General features: G+C 37.6%; 1 protein-coding gene across 1 annotated transcript; it reads right to left on the reverse strand.

Annotated features, from left to right (window-relative positions):
- Positions 1-1,999: 1,999 nt before the first annotated feature.
- PIWIL1 (piwi like RNA-mediated gene silencing 1) lies at positions 2,000-22,194 on the reverse strand (the record flags this gene model as incomplete). The annotated part of the gene is made up of 20 exons (XM_082774429.1): positions 2,000-2,116; positions 2,865-3,012; positions 4,234-4,359; positions 5,249-5,402; positions 6,018-6,088; positions 6,617-6,720; positions 7,019-7,215; positions 7,577-7,653; positions 8,367-8,554; positions 9,478-9,592; positions 9,726-9,843; positions 12,353-12,473; positions 14,645-14,756; positions 15,139-15,336; positions 16,922-17,002; positions 17,651-17,772; positions 18,603-18,817; positions 19,568-19,693; positions 20,287-20,453; positions 22,109-22,194. 20 exons carry the CDS (start codon positions 22,192-22,194, stop codon positions 2,000-2,002), a joined length of 2,643 nt encoding a protein of 880 aa, XP_082630555.1.
- Positions 22,195-22,631: the final 437 nt, after the last annotated feature.

Here is a 22,631-nt window from a genome sequence, read left to right on the forward strand (position 1 = left end):
CATGTGTACAATTGTCGTGTAGTATATTTTATATAAATAAATAATTTGATATTTTGTAGAGTGCAGTATGTTTTGTACATCTACTGTATGTGCTGCTGCTTATTGTGCTAGATGTCCCTCCCTCTCTAAATCTAGATGCAAATGGTAAGAGACATGCACAAGGATCCATTCATTAAGGTTACAGTACTGGTGCAACCTACATGTTCAAATACTGCACCCATACAGAGAAGAAACAGTATGCAGGAGCCACCTTCTGCCTCTCTATCGCTGGCTATGGCAGCAGGTGCACTAGCTCCTTATTTACTGACCTCAAGTAACACAAACCGTACCAGGAGGAATACCTCTGACAAGCATAAGTACATTAGTATATGTTATTTTTTCCTAGTTATGTAAGTAATACAGTACAACAATATGGCATCAATAAGATGAACACTGTTGCCTGAAAACATGCCTCTCTTCATTACAGATTTCATAGATAAGAAGGAGGGTGGTAAAGGTTTTTTCCTTGCTAGGCTGAGAAAATTATCTGAATAGAGGTTGTAGAGACTCCTCATTTTTCTGAGCTGTGGTAGGCCGCTGAACTCTGCTGCAGAATAAAGGCTTGTGTAAAGCAGAAACTTTCAAGAGATTTAAAAAAAATTACACTAGCATGTCACGTTGTATGCCAACTCCAGTCTTGAAGTATGTAAACAAATAAAGGATTACAACAACTTTATTCAGATCTTGCAAAGAAGAGGAACAATGTTCACAAGTTAGTTTCAAAAAACAGCACTAATCTAAATACTTCCACATGAACTAGTTTGAGTGTGTACCAGGTAACACATCTGAAGTAGTCAGAGTTTTGCTTTACAAATTAAGCCACTCCTGCTGAACAGTGACCACTAGGAATCTTAGCACTACAATCCAAAGCAATACCTAAGCACTTCCAATTATTTGGAATTGAAAACCCCATAAGTCCTGTGAATAGTAAAACTTTTTTTTTTTTTTTAATAACTCCAGTCAGTGCTGACACACACTGATATCTTTGCTGGAAGTGAACTGAATGCTTGCTAAATGAGAAAAACAAACAAATGCTAACCTCAATTTAGTTCATTCCGGTTAAAATCTGCGGTTGTCTGTAACACTCTGCAATTAACATGAAGTTGCACAACTATGCAAAAGCATATCGATAGTCTGTGCTAAGCCACCAAGACCACATAAGATCATTCAAGATTAGTGAAATCCACCCTTTTGTGGAGTCACCGATAAATGTGTTCTAGAGTTGTAGTAAGATACAGAAGTAATTTTGCCTGTGACATTTCCCAAAGCTTTGGTATACTTAGAGCTCCTTCCTTAACTATGCCATTTTGAAAAATCCTATTTCACTTCCCTCTATTAGGCAGAGGCGTGGGCACAAGACAGGTTTTGATTTCTGTGATTCACCTACGAGGGGGCAAGCATTAAAAACCCATCCACAGTTGTTTTTTTTGCAGCACTTTGCAATTTTAATGCCTCAATAACCAAAAACAGCAAAACGTTCTCTTTTTAAGAGGTGGATAATATGAAATAGTTAAAAAGATAGATAATTTTGCTCTTATTTTAACAGCCAAGAAAGCAAGGGAACAACAATCACATTTTTGATACTAGAAGATTAATATGCTAACTGAAGAAGCTTGGATTTTGGTCAGCGTAACTATATTCTTAGCTTACAAGATACAATTCCATAGCAAACTTTACCAAAACCATAAATAAAATTACGTACTGATAATATTTTGAGAAGAATCCCCAAAACACCTCAATCAACAAATACTGAAAATATTGAAAATTGTGGTTTTTTTATTCAAAATGCAGATCTGCTACTTCAACCTTTTTCCTGCTACAATGAAGTTCCACAACTCCACATGCTCATCACTCCATGTGTCTCAAAGAAAAAATAAAAACAAGAAAACCACAAAAATTCATACAATTGTATATTCTCTAGAAAGGAACTGCAGTTTGTTTTTTAGCTGATATCTCAACTTCAAAGATAATAAAGTCTGTCTGAAAGCAAAAGGTTTGGTTCTCTGTGAATACTCTGACCTACAAGGAAAGCCAGCTTATGGGCATACTGGCAAGGAGCAGGTACTCTGATAACACCCTGCAGAAGGGGGAAGAAAAAAAGGAATTACTTTCAAGTAATTTATCAAAGCATGCCTTCACTGTAACAAAAAGAATGCTGGAATTCAAGAGTTTGGACACATGTAAAGTTTAGATTCCCTGATTCCCTGTCATTTATGCAGATTTGTGAAACAACATTACTTACACTGATATGCATTAAGGAAGTGCTTTATAGAAGAGTACAATCAGATTCCCAACTCCATTCCCCACTTCCCTCCAAAAAAAGCATGCCATTCAGGTTTTATATTCCATGCTGTATCTCACAGAATATGGGACATGTAAGTCATGTGACATATTTATGAATATTAAGATAACAAATCTACAGCATGTTTCAAGCATGAGCTGACTCTGGGCTGATCTTGGTATGCAACAGAAGAGGCCCAACAGGAAATCTAACAACACAGTTCCATCTCTACAAAAATTATTGCTGGGGGGAACAAATAATCACTTCATTTGTGTTTCTGACATAGAATTTAGGGATAATACTCAAAACATCAATGATAATGTGATAATGAAAACTCCTTTAGTCTTCAAGCTTCAGAGAGACCAGGTGATTGTGAGAGACTAGCTCTCTGATGGCCACTCTAGGTCCAGATGCATAGTTGCAGACATTTTGGAACTGCATGGGTGCTTTAAAGTTAACTTTTCTCTATCTTCTTGTGGGTTGTTACTACACAGAGGCACTCAGTTTATGAAGAATACTATAATTTCCCCAAAGAAATACTTACCGACCAGTTATAGTACATGTGGCAAAGTTTGTAAGTTAAACGTTGCACGTGATCTGGTTTCAGTTTGCTAGTGTCATATATCACATTATAATGAGTGGGTGCAACACAGCCATTTCTCACTGCCTGACTCACAATAAAGAAATCGTACCTGTAATAGAAGAAAAACCCTAAAGTCTTATACAGAAAGAGTTGTTTTTTCCTTAAATCACATGATGCACATGCAGTAAGCCCTGAAGTATTCCTTTTCTTTGGTCACAAAATAGTTAGTTCCCTCTATTTTTGAAAGGCCAGAAGACATGGAAGAACACAAGGCATCTGATTAGATGCAGACAGAGACAGTTGTAAGGCTGTGAAGGTCTTAAACCTTCATCACATAGGTTTTCCTCCTGATCTGCTCCACCCTGCACATACACTTAGCTTACACTCCTCATTTGTGTTTTGCTACTACACAGAGATGCTTCCATCTTACAAGAAAAATACCTCTTCCAGAAGAAATACTTAGCTACAGTACACGTGTACTAAAGAATATTACAGTATGCTAGCATCCAAAGATGGCTCAGGGTGTTGGTAGAACCAGAATCACTATCAGTAAGCTAATCAGTAAACTATCCGTTAAATACACACACACAAAAAAGGCAAAACTAGCTATTGTAACTATGCACTGCCACAGAAAGCAATATTCTCTCTCCTACGTGCTCCAGCATACCTTGAACAAGTCCACCATCCCACCATCTACTGAATAAGCTTTGCATTTCCTGGGTACCTGACCTAAGTTCCACAGAATGTCACGTGAATGAAGACAAATGAGATGTGTGTGTATGTTTCATCCATACACACACGACTGTGTAATTTTAAGTTGTCTTCTATTAATTTACCAGCCACCAAAAAAAACTTCCAAGTTTTGTCCTTAAAAAGGACAAACTTTACACACAATGTCAAAACTACACCCAGACAAATTAATTTCAGTCACAGACTGCTGAGTAATCCTATCAACAGGATGTCAGAGACAGTTTAAAAATCAAGAAGAGAAGCACCCAAAAGCAAAACAAACAAACACAAATGCAAAGCACTTATATGATATAGGAGTACTATATAAGAGTATTCATATATAAGTGCTTATATATATTCATATAAGTGCTAAATATTGAAATACTGCATAATGAATTAATAAAATTTAAGTTTACCCATTTCCCATCTGCATTCCCATTATCCATCTTACCCATTTACACATTTACATGTTTAATACTGTTTATTTTCAAAAGGGCATGCATGGAAAGCATTCTTACATTCAATCCCACAGACAGTTTAATACTGGATATATTTCTTTTATTATCAGGTTGCTAGCAAATACAAGAATACACTAACTTACCATTCTGGTCTGGTAACCTCAACATCAACAACAGTACCAGGGGGTGGGTTTTTAAGTCCTCCACCAGACTGTGCAAAGAATCTGGTATTCACTCGTTTCTTCACAACTATCACAGTAAGTTTTGGACTAAATAAGTGAAAATAAGAGAAAAGAAGAAAAACAAAGAAAAAAGGAAAAAAACTGTCCTGAAAACCTGCACTGAGACTATTTCAGTAGCAGATTGTCTGCAGTTTTCAATTAAAATTAACTTTAGAGTTCTCCAGGGCATTAACTTCCAAGATAAGTCTTCACTGTTTCATTAATTTAGATTAAGTTGGACTTTCAGATTTTTTTTCAGATTCAGATAATTTCAGATTTTTTGGTTTTGGTGCAACATCCACCAAATCAGTTTATATTTGATTTCACAGGGAGATGAAAGACAGAGCATAAAGGAATCTTCCAAGTACAAAGCTGATTCTGCTATCTCTCTCCTTTATCTTTTACATATAGAAAAAACTGTGTGTAATAGTATTTTTTGGAAAAAAGCAAGCCATTACAGAAATGAAACAGAAGTAGCAAGTACTTCAGTTTTGCCTAGTTTGAATTGTTTTCTGTTCCGATTGCCTGTCATGTCAGGAAGTAATTTCATCATTCAGAGCAGACTAAAGATCAAATTGAAGACATGCACATGCAATACACAGTTCTTTCAGAATTGGTAAGAAGCAGACCTACCATACACATGAAATACTAATCAGGTATGACCTACCAGTTGAAAGGTCTTAATTACCATGCATCAAGAACAACCGATACATGCATATGCACATGTACTGAATACTTATGTGGTTTGTACAAAAAAATTCCTATTATTACAAGTTATGCATCTCCAACCATGTAAGCAATCATCAGAAAAACAGTTACTTGATGTGAAGCAATAAAGATGAAACGAAGAAGCAATTGTCATCAGTAACTGCTTTTTCTATCTTAGATTGTCTTTCTCTTGTGGTATGAAAAAAAGTGCCAGGGAACACAGACTTACTTGTAGTCTTTGCCAACACTCTTCAAACAATCCAGAAATTGAGGCACTTCGTAATTAACCAAAGTATGGAGTTGTCCATCTCCTACACCATCCCGATACACAATAATACGAGAGGGCAAATACTTATTCCACTTGAACCAATCTCTTAGAGCAGCTAAAAAAAAAGTAAGTTGTAAAGACACTTCTGAATCGCCAAAGGCTTTTCAAAAATAACATACAAAATAACCACAAGGAAGAAAAAGAAACATTCTCATGGTTATACAATGTGAATATACCACAGCAGCAAATCAATATTCAATTAGAAGTACCTTTCATTCCACCCACTGAAGACTTTAGGGCTGCCAATCCACAAGTTAAAAACAAATACCTATCCCAGAAACAAAGAACAACAAAACCATATCTATTTTAGAATCATTGCTTCCACCTGCTCTGCATGATAATTTTCTTAGAGATGCCAACAAGAAAATTGTTTACTTAAAGTAGAATTAGTTCTTATCTCCTTTCAATCCATCTCCTGTAAAACATTCTTTGAGGTGTATTCTATCAAGTATTTACCCATCATTAAAAAAAAAATGAAATCAATGAAAGAACGTATACAAAATGATACTAAATTTCAGCAATATTTACAACTATTTTTAATCTTTTTTTTTTTTTAATCTAAGTACAAGTTGGCAATACTTCCTCTTAAGGCAGCTAAAGAGGTGTGTTTTGAGGAAGCTAGCTTGTCATGTCTTAACTTGCTCCACTAGAACAGAAAGCCTTCCCTTACTTTGCAAGCAAGCTTTGAGACCATCCACAAGTTCTTGCCCACGACTTTGAACAACACAGCGTGAGAACCACCTGTGAATAACAAAATAAAAGATGACATTTAAGGCACTTACTGGGCTTACTTCAATTAAAAAAACATTTTTTAAATGTCTGTGCACATTTAGTCGTTATGATTATTGTGGGTCAAGGCAGTCAGGAAAGAGTTTGTATACTATGAGAATGCTCCCCCTGTAAAGCCCTTGTTGTAGACCAGTACCTTAGCACCATATGAAATTCTTATACAATAAACAACACTTTCATACAAGTCAATTCAAAAAGGTAAAGAGCTTGTCACCCCAATGACCTCCGTTCATCTCAGCCCTTGTCCCACCATTTGTCCCCTTCTGTCAAGCACGGTGGAAGAAGGGCAAGACTAACTTTTCAATGGATGCAGTGCAAGGAAGCATTCCCAAGTGAAACATATATTCCTAATCTAATATTGTAATTGTTATTAAAAATGTACAGTTAAATCAATTCAGACACTTACATGATAGCCTATCACAGTAAAGCCTCTTTTCACTTAAGGGAAAGATAAATTTTATTTTGGCATTCAAATCTTACCGTGTCATTGTTTGATTCAGGCTAGCAACAAATCCTGCAATTGACTGCTTCCCAGCTAAAGTGTCATGGTAACAATCAATTCCCACTACCATTACTTGTTTCAGCTGAAAAAGAATCAACAAAGAACATATGATAGATATGCAAAAGCACTTATCACCTCCATCCTATAATTTATCAGGATCATGACATAAGCTTAGCTGTTTCAGTTCATTTCAGTAAACCATGGATGCTCAATTCTTAGAACTACATTCCTCTTCTGTCCAATTGAACTTCAGGCCCCTTCTCACAGACAGAACAAACTCTAGAAAAAGTATTTGCTTTTTTATTTTATTTAAAAGGCTTTTTTTTTTTTTTTTTTCAAAAATAAGACTGAATAAGGAAAATGAAAAAAGAAATACATACTGGTATCTCAACACTCCAAAGTTCTCCACCCATTTTACAGTTCATTTGCAAGGCAATCTTTGTCGCTATGGCCAGAGTAGTCTGAGGCTTGCTTAAAGTGCGAGCAATCACACATTGACTTGGAATGGGACAATCCGTACAGAGGTATTTCTTGATAGCATCATACTTATCCTTTCGGGAACTAGACAAAATACAAACTGCCTTTGAAGGGAGAAAAAAGTTTTTAAGAAGCTAGATTCTCAGATTTACATAGCAGTTGTAGTTCTTTCAAAAAAAAAAAAACAAAAAAAAAAAAAAACAAAAAAAAACTTTCTTACACTTGAGAAATATTCAAACCAGCTATCTGATAAGTTTCAGAAGCTATACTTCAGAGTCAAGTACAAAGGCTTTTTAAACAGAAGGATACTGACAGATTGGAATTTGAAAAGAAGTATGAGATCAGGCATGTAGGAAACAGTAGATATTCAGGAACCAGGAGTTTTTATTCCTAAAAATTAATCCACTAGTGTTAAAAAACAATGGCAGATTAACATGCTTTGAAATTATGGATTAAAATACATACTATATTTGTGTCAGGAGTGATACTTTGCTGTAAAACCCGTAAGTAAGCTTCTGTTCTATCATCCACTTCAATCCTGAAAAAGAGGAGAAAGCTGTTTTTTCTGTATTAAAAGTTTGAACAGCTATTAAAATCATAGCAAGGACATGAAATAAATACTAGTAAGGATACTAAGCAAGGACATAAATACTGATGCATAATGGGTCAAGTGTCACATTTACAGCTGTTCAACATACAATATTTGCAGTTTTTGAACACTAAGGGAAATCACTCTTGACTTAGGCTTCTAATGGCAATTACAGTTAAAAACAAGGTAAAGCACAAAGATATCATGCTCAAGGTCTGCAAAAAAACATGTATTCCTTCTTGCATTACATACAGGTCCATCTGACAAAGGTTTTGTTTAATGACCAGATGTCTAATACTGTTTGGTTTTGGCAGGCCTCAACCCCACAGTGAAAGTTTTCACAAATAGAAACATGACTAAGAAACTCAGTAAATTGACTAACCTGAAGAATTTGCAAACGGAAAGCAATTTATTATTTTATTATTATTTATTTTTTTATTTAAAATTATTTATTATTTAAAATTATTTATTTAAAATTATTTATTATTTATTAAAATTATTTAAAATTATTTATTATTTTTTACTATTAATTTTTTAAGTTAAAAGCTTATGCGAGATTCTATGCTGAGATATCTCTACTACATCTTGTTTACCATGTGAATCATGCTAACAGATACATCTTAGTAAGCACAGAATTATTTAACTTTGGGAAATACACTTACATGGTTGCCTTGTTCATTCTGATTCCCATTGATGGTGTGACTTTAAACAGATTTTGAAGTAATGTATTCGCAGTATCATAGTTGCGCCGTGTGTATATTAATAACCAGTTGTCCAGAGGCTTTGCACTGATTAATGGAGCTACCCTAGTTTCCCTTGACCAATCAGCAAACTGAGGATTGTAATCAAACTGTAAATAAGAGGTTGAAAAGAAAGAAAATCAAATAACCTACCGAACATGCTATCTCCTGATATGCTTCAAGAACAGACTATAACACCTTTGCCTAGAACATGACTGTTTTCGTTTTTTCCACTGATGTCACTGACCAATTTAAAGTAAGCTTTATCTAAAACTTTCAAGGCATCATACTTTAAATGTTTCACTCATTTAGCCAGTGTAAGTTACTATTTGCTGCACAGGTTTTAGTTAGATAGAACTATAAATATAGCTGTTTAAATATATTACTATGTTTTTCTCCCTAGATCTATTTTTAAATAAGGTAACTGCTTGAGAAAAAGACATTATAATAAAGAAGGTATAAGATCTTTTTAAGATTAGGACAGGCTTTACTGAGTACATAGATACTATTCAAACCTTTTCCATCTAACACCCTTTGAAAACCAACAAACCCAATTGGACACAGACTACTATAGAGTGATTATGTAGTGTTTTATGATAATCCATGATTTAATTGAAATTTCAGTCATTCATACTAAAAGAGTTACTCAGCTTTGAGTGAATAGATTCTGTATGTATTTTTTCCATTGAACTCATTAATGGCTTTTCATTTGAAAGTCTTGGTATTTTAATAAATGAAAAAGAATTAAAAACATCTGTACTCTCCTACTTTTCTATCTGAAACTACTTTGTTTAGACAGAAAGGACTGTTTTGCAAGGAAGATGTTATAGTAATGCAAGCCAGACTCAGGCATTTTTAAACAGAACTTGTGAACTACTTGAGAAGTTTTTAAGTGTCCTGTATGGACAATGACTTATGTATCATGTTTTCTCTCCTAATGTTTTGTTTATAAACCAACAAGTAGTATTTCACCCTCTAAGAACTTGCTTCATTGATGAAAGATGCAGAAAATTTTATAAGTTATTTTATTTACCACATTTCCTGCTTGAAGGATCTTTTCTGCTTGAACAACTCTTCCCGTAAAGGATAGCAAGTTAGAATCAAAGCTTAAACCCCAGTCCCGGAGTTCCTTCTGAACACCATCATCTCTGTTCAAAAAACAAGATTTCAATTAAAACAAGTTTGTTCTTGCTGGGATTATTATTATTATTATTTTTTAAATAATTTTGTCATGAAAGTTTTGGTCGACAATGAAGCACAGAAGATACCCAGGTAGCATACTTTTGGATGTAGTCAATAAGTCTTCCGATTTCACATTGCCTTCGCTCAGGTGGCAGTCGTGTATGAATGGCCAAGTCTTTCATCATGTTAAAATCATTCCGCATCTTCTCAGTCAATCCTGGTAACAGCAAAATTGTTTTCCAAGTACAAATTAGACTAAAGACATAGAAGAGTAAACTCTAAAACCTACATAAACCAACAAGTCTTTTTCTCTGCAGTTCACTTTCAAGCTGCAGCAATTGAAGAGTGTAACACAGTCTGTAAACACGAGACAGTAATTATCTATATGCAATAGTCAGTGCTATTTTAGAGGCAGTTTAATAGTAGTCTACAAGTTGTAAGAATACATCCCATGTTGGGTAACAACTGATACCTCTGCCGATGACAGCACAGTACAGATGTTTTGCTCTTCACTGAGCGCATATTTTCTGTTCACGGTTTGGGTTTAGTGGAAGTTTTCACTGTATTTGTAACATGCAAGCTCCTCAGCCTTTTCTTATTTTTAAAATAAAATTGTGTTTTCTAGTTTTCTTATTGCCCCCATTTGGTTTTCTTCATAGCAAAGAAGCAAAAGGAAGTTTTTTTTTTTTTTTTTTACTAACCAGATGGAAAATACCTATGTTTAAGTAGACTCATGCTAGCATTAACGTAATTTCTATCAGATCCCCAAAGCTTTGAATTCATCCTCCCATGTAGTGAAGACTACCAGCACATAACATTATTAATATAGTCAGTCATTCAATTCATTAGGGAAAAAAAAAAAAGAGTACACAAGATAAAATTCCCAAGTTGCTGAACAACACTGAACACTGAGGTCAGCTTTGCACTCTGAAGTTTAATATTCATGCCTGGCTGATTATACAGACCGTCAGCTAAAAAAAAAAAAAAAAAACAAACACCAACACACACTTTCAAAATAAGATGTTCCTAATATTGTGATACAATGTCTTCTTACGATCCATGCAAGCTTGTCTTTAAGCTTTATCTGTTTCATTAAAACTTCGTATCTTGATGCTCAGTAATCTCCCAGGTCTTCATACAAGATACGTACATTTGTTACTTTTGACCCATGGTTAAAAGAACATGCTGAATTCTATGGTGAACACAGACATGGCTTTTAGTACTTGGTACAAGCTTAGGAGTTACTTAAAGACAATGAAGGTGCCTGAGTTTAGAATAGCTGACTAGGAACCTGTAGCTAGCAACGAATCTCCAAGTTGAAAGACTGCACTTTTATCTGGAACTTGAAACCAAACAGCTTTCTAGCCGCTCTAAGTACCCCTCTAGAACTGGAGGAATTAGCACACAATTCTTGAGCTCCAAGTGAGGTATGCACACCAGTCACCTGACCTCCACACAGAAAATCCCTCCCATCTGCGGTAGCCCAGGAAAACAGCCAAAAACAAGTCCTGCCATTTCCAACAGGTTTGAGGCCTTTACTGAGGTCTGAACAGTCTATACAAAAGACAGAAAAACCACCACCATGGCAGACTATCTATAATGGATGACCGTTTGGTCAGTCTTCCTATCAGAAAATAAGTTTCGGACTATCCCAGATGTGTTCCATGAATTACCAGTAGGCATCTGTAACAAGATTCAAGTTTTGTTCACCAATCAGCTCTATTACTTGTATAACAATCCCACATTTCCATTACTCCTCCTGAAATTTGAACTACACAGACCACATCAGAGATCCTAGGAGGGGCATTATGCTTTTTTAGCAAGCAAACAGTTTTAAGACATAGCTCAGCAATTTCACACCCAGAAGGAGGCCAGTGCAACTGCACGGGTACCTTATAAAACTGCAAAAGTAAATTTGCAGTCAGCCAAAGTATAGTTCACAAGAACATGAGACAGGATGTGCATCAAGAAAATGTAAACAGCTGAAATCCTACACACATACTCATTAGGTCACCACTAAGAGCAGACTTGGGCATACTTTTAAAAAGAGAATTCCAGCAGAGGCAATTTGCTCACTGCTCAGGATCACAAAATCACTGGTATTGAGTATTTCTTGCCAGTCATGCAGATCAGCTGTGCATGTGCTGCAGCTATACAGTGGCATCAGTGGTAATCAGAGTTCTAAGGTTCTGATTGAACACACATTTCCATCTGCACAGATGTCAAGGAAGACATTTTTATACTTTTGCATTAGGGGACACCAAATTGTAAGATGCACAGCTCTTTATTTAGATTTCCAAAGCAAACCAAACCAGTTGTTTAACTGAGATAGTTCGCTTTGCTCAGTTATCCAACTGAGATGGCCAGGTACTGCTAAATGCAAACTAAGTATCTCAGAGAAAAACACATTCTTACGCAAATCACAAAATTATCTATAGATAATTTCCCTTTTTCAAACAGAAGTTATACTGTCAAAAACTTTTTAAGTTATCAGTGTGGCAACATTCAACTTCCTAGGCAGAGACTATGCAACAGCAAAACCCTTCAAACTTTTCAGTCTCATTTAAATATCTGAACTCTGAGCTTCATGCTTGTTTATGAACTCACTTTTATGCAAGCAAATAATTTGTAGTTAACTTGGCAAGAGTTTGCTGTCAAAACATCACTTTCAGCAGGAGGTATGATTTGACAGATGCTTGAATGTGAAGCAACTATTGCTACTGTACCTGTTAGGTAGCACAGCTCTGGAATTAGAACCACAGGTCCTAATATCATGCTTCCTCTCTTCCTCCGAGACTGACTGATCAAGACAGGCTGGTTCAAGTCAGTAATTTCTTGATTATATTGCTGTATTAGAAATACATATTGCATGTTAGTTTATCACAGAATTGAAGGGACCTTGAAAGATCATTGGGTCCAACCCCCCTGCCAAAGCAGGTTCCTTAGAACAGGCTGCCCAGGTAGGCATCCAGATGGACCCTAAATATCTCCAGAGACGAATACTCCACAACCTCCCTGGGCAGCCTGTCCCAGTGCTTTGTCACCCTCACCGCAAAGAAATTCTTTCACATGTTGGTGCGGAACTGCCTGTGCTCTATCTTGGGACCATTACTCCTTGTCCTGTCCCAGCAAACCACTGAAAAGAGGTTGGCCAAATCCCTCTGTCTCCCACACCTCAGATATTTATACACATTGATGAGATCCCCTCTCAGTCTTTTCTCCAGGCTGAACAGAGCCAGGTCTCTCAGCCTTTCCTCATAGGGAAGATGCTCCAGGCCCCGTATCTTCTTTGTGGCCCTCCGCTGGACTCTTTCCAGGAGATCCCTGTCTTTTTTGTACCGGGGAACCCAGAACAGGACACAGTACTCCAGGTGAGGCCTGACCAGGGCAGAGTAGAGGGGGAGGATCACCTCCCTTGACCTGCTGGCCGCGCTCCTTTTAATGCACGCCAGGATCCCATTGGCCCTCTTAGCCACAAGGGCACAGTGCTGGCTCATGGTCAACCTGTCGTCCACCAGGACCCCCAGGTCCTTCTCCTCAGAGCTCCTCTCCAGCAGGTCATCCCCCAGCCTGTACTGGTACCTGTGGTTGTTCCTTCCCAGGTGCAGGACTCTACACTTGCTCTTATTAAACCTCATTTGGTTTCTTCCTACCCATCTCTCCAGCCTTTCCAGGTCTCTCTGAATGGCAGCACAGCCTTCTGGCATATTCATAACAAACACACGATTTTCTTAATGCTCACTTCAGAAAGTATTTTTTATTAAAAAAAACTTTTGGTTTTTGATTGGTGCATTCACTTAATGAGAGCTCTTTTTGTCAGAAAAGGCCAAACACAGAAGCACTGTTCTCTCTGCTGGTATCACCAAGATACTGACTTGTAAGAGATAACAGACAAATAATCCTTCTGCCTTGCTTGAAGCAGTACCACCCGAAGTACCTAACCAGAGATTAGGATGCTCATTTCAGATCACTAATGGACAAGGTTCCTGCCCTGTGTAGCAATTTAATTAAATACACTACAAGAATCAAACAGGATTCCATGTAAGTCTGCAATTCATCCCCACCCAGCCACCCCCCAGCCTTTCTTCATATCTGGCAAGAGCTGGTCTGTCTAGTGGTCACTAATTTAATTTAGAAAGAAAAAAAGCTGACAGCCAACCATACTTCATACTTTAACCCCTTCTTATTCTTAAAGAGAAAACATGCAAAGAATAGCATTTAAAAACAAACAAAAAAGTGGGATCACAGCATAGGCATGAAGTCACAAGAGTTATGAACTCCAACCTGAACTAGAATAGATAATGAACTAGAAGCTAAATTTAAACTTGGTTCCATCCAGTTTTACAGCAGAAACTTCTGTGTAGGATTCCACAATTCCAGTGTTCGGCTTTCCAAAAGACAGTCTCTGGGACCTGACACCCCTGACAGGCCAGTCTTGCTAGCAAAGACTGAGGCAAAGGCAGCATTCAGTACCTCAGCCCTTTCCGTACCCTGTATCACCAGGGCCCAACTCATTCACAGCAATGGGCTCATATTTTCCCCGATCTTCCTTCTGTCTTATAGATGAATAAAATACCGTACGATAAATACCTATGTACTTAGATCCTTTGTCTTTTACATCCCTTACCACATTCAACTCCACTTGGGTTTTGGCCTTCCTAACCTCATCCTTGTATGCTGGGATACTGTTGCGGTATTCCTCCCAGGTTACTTGTCCCTGCTTCCAGTCTCTGCATATTTCCTTTTCGCCTTTGAGCTTTACAAAAGCTCCTTGATCATCCATACCATTCTCCTGGCATTTCTGCCCAGTTTCCCACTTCTTAAGATGGGCCACTCCTACCTAATGCAAGCTGCCTACTGTAGTTACTTCTTTCAGATTACACAGTATCTATTAAAATAAAATTCTGCTTAAGCCAACTAGGAATGACTATTCCATGCATTGTAGGTAAAACCTCTGAAGATGCTCTGAAGTTTCAAGTTCAAGCATAATACATAGAATGACAGGTAAGTTTCCATACCCTTTTGTAGTAGTCTATGTAGCTGATCTCAGAGCCATCTGCTCGTCTAAAAGTACACTGTGGATTGGCATCCCAGTCAATGTCATCAACTCTGTATGTTCTGTTATTGTACCTGAATAAACAAGTTCACCATTTTATTTTTCTTAATCTTAAATACAAATGAAACAGAACTGTGAGGAAAAAAAGTTGATGGCCATACTCATTTAAGTTGGAAGTTTCACTCCTATCAACAGCAGTAACTTCAGGTTTCCAGTTATAACAGGTATCAATCATAACAGGTATCAATTCTACTAAAAGCTACATGGCAGTAACACAACATGAAAACAGACCTAATCCAAGACGCATTTCCCACTTTTCTAAATGCTGTTACCTCAACTAATTTGCTAACTAGACAGTGATAACATTTTCAGGTTGATAGTTCATTGTATACTCCAGGACATGGAACACCCCCCAAAAATAGAACAAATCTCTGAGAAGAGTCCAAAGAGACTTACTTTGTAAGAATAATTAGACCTATCAGTTCTTTAGCGCAGGCATCTCTAAATCTTTGCTCTTCAACCTGGTAATAGAGACTATACATAAAATCCAACACTGTTTCACTGCGAAGAATCTTATGGCTCACATCTGCACATAACATAATGCTTTCTTCGTACTGGAGAATAGAACTTGTGAAGCCTGGCCAAACCATCAACCTGACAAAAGAGAACATACAGGATCTTAATATACTTTGAAGCATCTCTGTTCTGTTCACTTTCTCAGACACTTGGAAATAGCCATGACACAACAAAAACATCATTAAAATATAAACAAGATCCCCAAAGTTAATAAAACTAAAAACATTTTAAGTGCATCTTTTTTTTAAAGTTTGTTTTTTTTGAGTCTTAAATCGACTAATTTAATGATACAGTAGTATGACTGAACCAAAAAAAAGGGCACTTCAAAAGTTAAGAAATCCATTTCATATTATTGGTCTTAAATATCTTAAATAGAAAGCATAAATGTATTCAAAAACTGTGTTAAAGACCACCAATAATTTACTTATTAGAACACTGTCCAGTTTCTTCCATCAAGCAGGTTATGTATGCTAGACTAACTGTAAGGTACACACCACAGCCCTAAAAGAGGTAGCAACTCAAACTCAAGCTTACCCACATGTACAGTAAACCTGGGGCTGGCCAGAAGCATCAGGCACATTCTAGGGGATCCTGGCAGGGGATAGTGACAACACACAACAGCCTCCAACAAGGGAGTGTGGTGGTTTTACCGTGCTGGGCAGCTAAACACCACAACCGCTATCTCACTCCCCCTCTTTAGATGAGGAGGGGGAGAAGTAAAGCAAAGAGCAACTCATGGGTTGAGATAAGGATAATTTAATTTAAGAGAAATAATAATAATTAAAGATTATTATGAACTGAACAATTTAACTGAAGGGAAATAAAAAGGGAAAGGGAAAATTAAAAAAAGGAAGGAAAACAAAACAAATGAAGGCTATGTGGAAGTGCAGAGGAAAGAAATTACTCTCTACTTCCCACAAATGAGCAGTGATTGACCACGCCCTTGAAGCAGGGCCTCAACGCATGTAGGCAGTGTTCAGGAGGAGGACCGATGTTTTCATGAGAGCCCACCCCTCCCCTCTTCTTCCTGTTTCCACCTTTTATTGCTGAGTGTGACACCACATGGTATGGAATATCCCTTTGGTTGGTTTAGGTCAGCTGCCCTAGTGATGTTTCTCTTCTCACTTTTTGCCCACCCCCTAGGAGGGTTAGAGAGAGGCCTGATGCTGCGCCAGCACTGCTCAGCAGCAGACACAACACTGGTGTGATAACACTGCTGTTCCAACTACAAGTGCAGAGTACAACACTATATGGGCTGCTGCAGGGAAAGTTAACATCCCAGCCAGACCCAGTACAGGGAGTTCAAAAGCTACCATGCAGGGGAGCATGGCCAAATAAAAATTTATTTGGCAGGTTAAATGCCTTCAGAATGAAAGCTGGAAACTCCTGAACTTTAGAATTGAACTATTCAATGATCTCAGCTTCACAGATACTTATGCAAGGTTTCTGACATCCCAGTTAAATGTAAAAGCAGAAAATGCATTGGTAAAGAGTCATCAGACATTGCACACAGCAGGAAGTTATGAGAAGGAGGTCTCATGCTCTATAGGAATAACGGGTTTTAAGTCAAGTCTTTGAGTCTTTATTACAAGATAAACCACTGGAGCAATACTGAAAAATCCTCCTCTTTCTCCCCACCCCTTGGCTTTTCATTTTGCCAAACCTGTGATTAGGGATGCTGACTGGGTCGTTGGGGTTGTAATAGTTACGTCCAATCTGCTGCAAATTCATCATCTTCAAAAGCCTGCAAGTTGAAATAAGGATGTCATTCACCATTATTATTCAGTTTATCAACTATCCGTGGTCCCATCCCTCTGTACAGCTGTATAGTTTATTAATTTGACTACATGAAAGTCACAAATGTGAACTTTTGATTAAATTAAATTTAGAAATTTAGTTTATTAAATGACAACTTCAGAAGTTGAGAAGAAGTTACCATATAACCTTATCACCCAGCTGAAGGTAACAGTCAAAACAAGCTACATTTTGGGTGAAACCAGGTAGCAAGTTCAAGTAGAAAGACTGTAGTGGAAGGAAAAAAATAACTTTTTCAGTTAAAAGTCTTGAACTACACTGTTCTTTAAGAGGCAAATCCACAGACAGAAGAGGGCAGAGACAGGCTAACTGCCTACAACAATGAGCACTGCAGCATGTCTCTGCTTGCTCAGAAAAAAGGCATAAACTAGCTTTATACTAACATGTACCAGAAGCATGCATGTAACTGCATGCTAAAGTGTTACCAGATGTGGTCGGCCACATAGTAACAGTAGCTACAAAGGCTTGAAAATTTACATTTGTCATATTGATTTGTAGTCTGTTCCTTAGAAAGGAAACACTTAAGTCAGATATTTCTCAAATGACTTCTTATAAAGACGTAACCTGGTAAGCAAACCTTCTAAAAATGATGTTATAAAACTGCAGACATGTAGGTGAACTAGGCGGCAATTCATTAGTCAGTGTGATTGTGATCTTCACATCTTCTCCATTTCGCGTCTTACTAAAGACTTCAGTAACCTGAAAAAGCCAAATTAGATTACCAAAACCAAAGGCAAACAGGGCTATAGCTGGACTTCGCTCCATTAATATCAAGTGTAGTAGCATATTAAAATTCTACATAATAATCTCAAAAATTAGCTGAAACAGGAATTTGATTTCCTACTATGACTGTAAACTGCGATCGAGAATGCTTTGCTTGCTTATGTGAAACACTAGGCACAGAACAGAGGCTATCCCGAAAGCAGGTTGTACAAGCAGACGATTTGGGGCAGATTGTTAGCAAGGACGCAGTATGGGCAAAGGGGGCGGCTGTGGTTGGCTGACTGCCGGCTAGCAGACGAACTCCACCTTACTGCTTGCTCACACCCCCTTGCCTCCCATCCCAGTAGGACAGTGGGGAAAAAAACAGGATGAACAAGAGCAAGAAAGCTCATGGGTCAAGATGAAGACAGGGAGATCACTTACAGAATTACCATCATGGGCTAAACACAGATTCAAGTTGTGGAAATTAACTTCACATTTGCTTACTAATTCAGATATTGGAGAGGAAAAAAAAAAAACATTAAAAATGCATATGGTAAACATCTACTGATCCATGCAGAAAGAAAACTATCTGCACTATCTGCTTCTGTGCAGAGGATTATTCAAGTTTGCAGAGCCTGAGAATTAGAATCAGAAGTTTACCAGATTTCTCTGTGCAGGCAAATGAGCTTACACTACTAAATTCAATCCAACTAAATGTTACTCATTGGACATCAATTCTCTACATTCAGCCAGACTAGTAAGAATTAAGAAGCACCATAAAATATAAGTCAAAATAAGAATATTATAGAATTCTCATATCACACCTTATTCCCTAGTTTTTTTGGCAAGAATAATATTGATCCATCAAATGCATGTGTCTTTCCAATCAGCTCTTCATGCTGAAAGAGCAAAGCTGATCGAAGACGGCGAGCTTCCATCTCAGGATTATAGCCAATATGGTACTGATACAAAGCCCATTGGGGTCGAGATGTCAGTCGAAAATAATTCGCAATTAATTTTATCATAATACCTGAAGAACCTAAAATGAGAGGCAAACATCCTAGTGGTTACAAAAGTTTAACAGTTTATAACACTTTAACAACGCTGAGAAGTTTTAAAATACTGTCATACAGAGATTAGATATCTGTTGCATTCTGCAATTGTTTTGTACAATGAAAGTTATAGAAAATTGTCACATATGCACAGTGTTATCACAGTCACCAGAGCTTTTTATAATTCCTTCATCCATCAGGAAAACTCCCACATCAATTGAGGTAAACATTTATATCAGTAACCTGTCTCCTAAAGGGTAAGCACCATCTGCAACAGAGATGAATCGCTACCAAAACACAAATGGACAAATTACTTTCTTTACGTGAACAATAAACATGTAGCAAAAAAACAACACAAGTATCAATCAATATAGATATCCACTTTCCCATTCCCACAGGCTAAAATGACATATCTTTCGGTATTTCAAGATTTAAAAGTAAAAAACATGCAGTGAGAACTAGCTGCAGGTCAGTTAAAGTATTTTTGCTAGTTTTTCAAGTTTCATTTCAAATTTCCTTTAGACTTAAAAACACAAATTAATACAAAATGTGCACTGCAGTCAATTATGGATTATCCATTTTATTTTGATTATCCACTTTTCCTATTCAAAATACACCTCAGACAAAAACAAAAAAACCTACAACATGCAAAGCAATTGGCAATACTAGGTTGACCTTTAAGAACTACTTTTCATTTCAACTTGCTTACAGTTGTCCATAATCTAATCTGAACATACCAGTTTTTGATTCTCGAACATGTTCTATGGCTTGCCGAGTATTCACCCCTAGGTCGTGGAAATCCCGACGACGTCCACCCCTATCTGCTAAAGACAACTCCTGAAATCCAGCTGAAATCTGTAATCCTATTGGTTTGAAAATTGAGAAAAAAAATGAAAAGTAATACATACTATCTTACTAAGATTTACATTTAACCAGCATGCAAACAGAACAGCTCATTAACCAGATGAAGAAGGATGGACTAATAAACTAAGTCAATCTCTTCTGCAAATGCAGGGGAAATAGCACTTGTTTCAAGTCAAAATGACACTGAAATATGAAGGAGTACATTGTGACACACTGATATGAGAGTTTCATTTCATTACTAACATTCAAGAAAAAGAATGACATAGCAGAAAAAAAGTACTAATGGTAGTCATGCAGTTGATTGTGCCAACAGCCTTCTAATTTTATTTATTTATTTACTAGTTTGATAAATGAGCTGGTAACCTGTTTAATTTCTAGCACACTTAAAGTAGCTTTCAAAAGTCCAGGTTCTGTTATGCTGCGTACTAGAGTGACAATACTATCAATGCAAGGTAAACACTGTAAACTTTTCCAAATCTTAGTAAGAATCTAATTTTGAAAAGAAGAATGAGAAAAGTTGTATAAAGAATACATTAACTCTCTTCAAATCACTTGCTCTTGTGGGAAATGAACATTTTTTCCTCTTTCTGACCTAGTGGCTTTGGAACAGTCTGAGGGACTCTCTGTCGCCCACGGCCACTGAATTCTTCTGACAGTGTTGGCGGAAGACTTGGCTGTTGTGGTTGCCGATGACCAGATGGATGACTTGAAAAAGACCGTTGAGCCTGCAATAGTTGAGAACAACTTTTCCTATCACAACTAAAGAAACAGCATGCTTCTTAGAGTACAGCAAAACACAGCCACTAATCAAGTTCAAATACCCAAATACCCAAGTTTAACAGCTACATACTTAATATAGGAAAAAAGGAATTAAACGTAGCAGAGATATTACTTTGTACTTCAAATACTAAAACAATGGGTGACAACTTGTGACATATATATATTTTTTTATTATTATTATTTTTTTTCTTCTGGAAGTTATGTTCATTTATCTGCAGTACTTATTTTTATAAAACAGCTCTTGCAGCTTTAGTGTTCAATGATTAAGTAACATTAAAGAGTGTCACATCTGGAAGAATTCCTCAGAATAACCTGGAATAGATAAGAGCTTTTTTCCTCCAAAACAAATCCAGGTTTCCAGAGAAGAAACACAGATTTACTCTATAAATAAAACTACGAAACCTGAGCAGCTCTGTCCCACAACACAGCAATTATAGGACCCCTCAAACCACTGCCACACACCCTGCCAGCACCCAACTCCTGGAATTCCTCTACCCCTTCACCCTCAGAGCACTTGGCACCTGTCTCACGATTCCCACATGCACATTCTGATGCAGAACACAGCACTCCACAACATCAGTAAGTAGGCAGGCCTCCATGTTCTTATATTCTCCACCTTACGGTCTTTATGTCCACTCAAAACAACTCATTGCAATTTGTGCTCACTGTCCTCTTTCCCTGTACTCCTTCCTACTCATCCCGTTGCCCCCCTCCCCCCACCCCCCACCTCCCTTTTCCTACCTTTGCAGCAAGAACAACCACAAATTTGTCAGAAAATCAGTAAGGAAAGGTAGGCCTCTGACCTTAAACCTCACTAACCTTTTTTGAAAAAAAAAAAAAAATAAATAAATCACTAGCAGTAACAACTTGGTGGTATTATGATACCTCTGTATCAGTCCAGTGTAAAAGTCAAATAGCATGGTGCATTTCTACAACACATGGCTACTTGCTACTGTTTTCCCCTACAATTAGGGCAGATCGTGTTCTCACTTGAGACACAAGTGCACGCCAAAGCCCTCATTTTCCAAACTTGTATGAAACTCTTTTCTTCATTCTGCAGCCTTGTACAAAAGTGGCTTTAGAAACACTTCTGGAACTGACCTTTGCAGAGGAAGATATGCTCGGCCTATACAACAGAACAGTGTCAGTTTACATAGGGAGAAAAAGAACTAAAATCATTTTTTTCTCCACTTGGACTGCATCAGCATTTGTTGTCCAACTTCACCTATAGTCATGGTTTCTTTTCTTTCCTCCTCCACAAGAAGATACTGACATCACCTCCTGACTTCTGCTATAAATTCTACTCAAGTCATGAAGCACAAGTTTGAAGTAATCACATCTCAGGTTTATAAACCCTATTCCCAGTTCAAGAGGGCCATCAACGCTACAAGACACATTTTCCTGTTTCAGAAACAGGCTTATAAGCTACCTCCTATTTCTACTCATTCTATTCAGACAACTATATTACAATAGAGCACTTATTTAAAATCACACAGAATTGTTTAATTTTATTAACTGCTTTTGATTAAATACATCTGACACAAGATATACATACATATATCATTCAATGTACATGTATAGATCTAATATTAACTAAGTCTTTTCAGAGCATAGCTGTGTGAACTAAAAAGAACCAACTTACAACAGCTCCTACAGAAGGAACAGCAGTTTCCTGTCCTGGAGGCCTCCCTCTGGCTCTGGCTCTAGCTCTTCCTGTCATTTTCCCTTCTAAGACAAGGCATGTACAGCATTAGCGTTCAATCTCCCACTTCCCCCACCCAACACATATTATGAACAGCACTATCACATTTGCCCTTGTTTAATTTAAATTGACTCAGTAAGATGCACCCTTATTTACAGCCCCCCCCCAGCCTTTGTCTCTCCACATTAATACAGCCACAACAGCCAGTGTGAGTAAGTAATGGCTCCTCAGCGCAGGCCTAATGGCACAGCCCACCAGGTGCTCTCAAACTGCGCAGAAAGACAACTGGCGAGCACAGGCAAATACACCTCAGTCAAGCCAAAGTCAGGGCCCATGACACCAAGTTACATCTGCAACTGGGTTCAGACCCATTCCCCGCTCTACCCCCGGAGCACCTCACACCCCCTGCCAACCACACGCCCACCCCTCTGCTCGCACAGCTCCCCTAATACCCC

This window comes from Aythya marila, assembly GCF_965140915.1.
Source record: "Aythya marila genome assembly, chromosome: 17".
NCBI lineage: Eukaryota > Metazoa > Chordata > Aves > Anseriformes > Anatidae > Aythya > Aythya marila.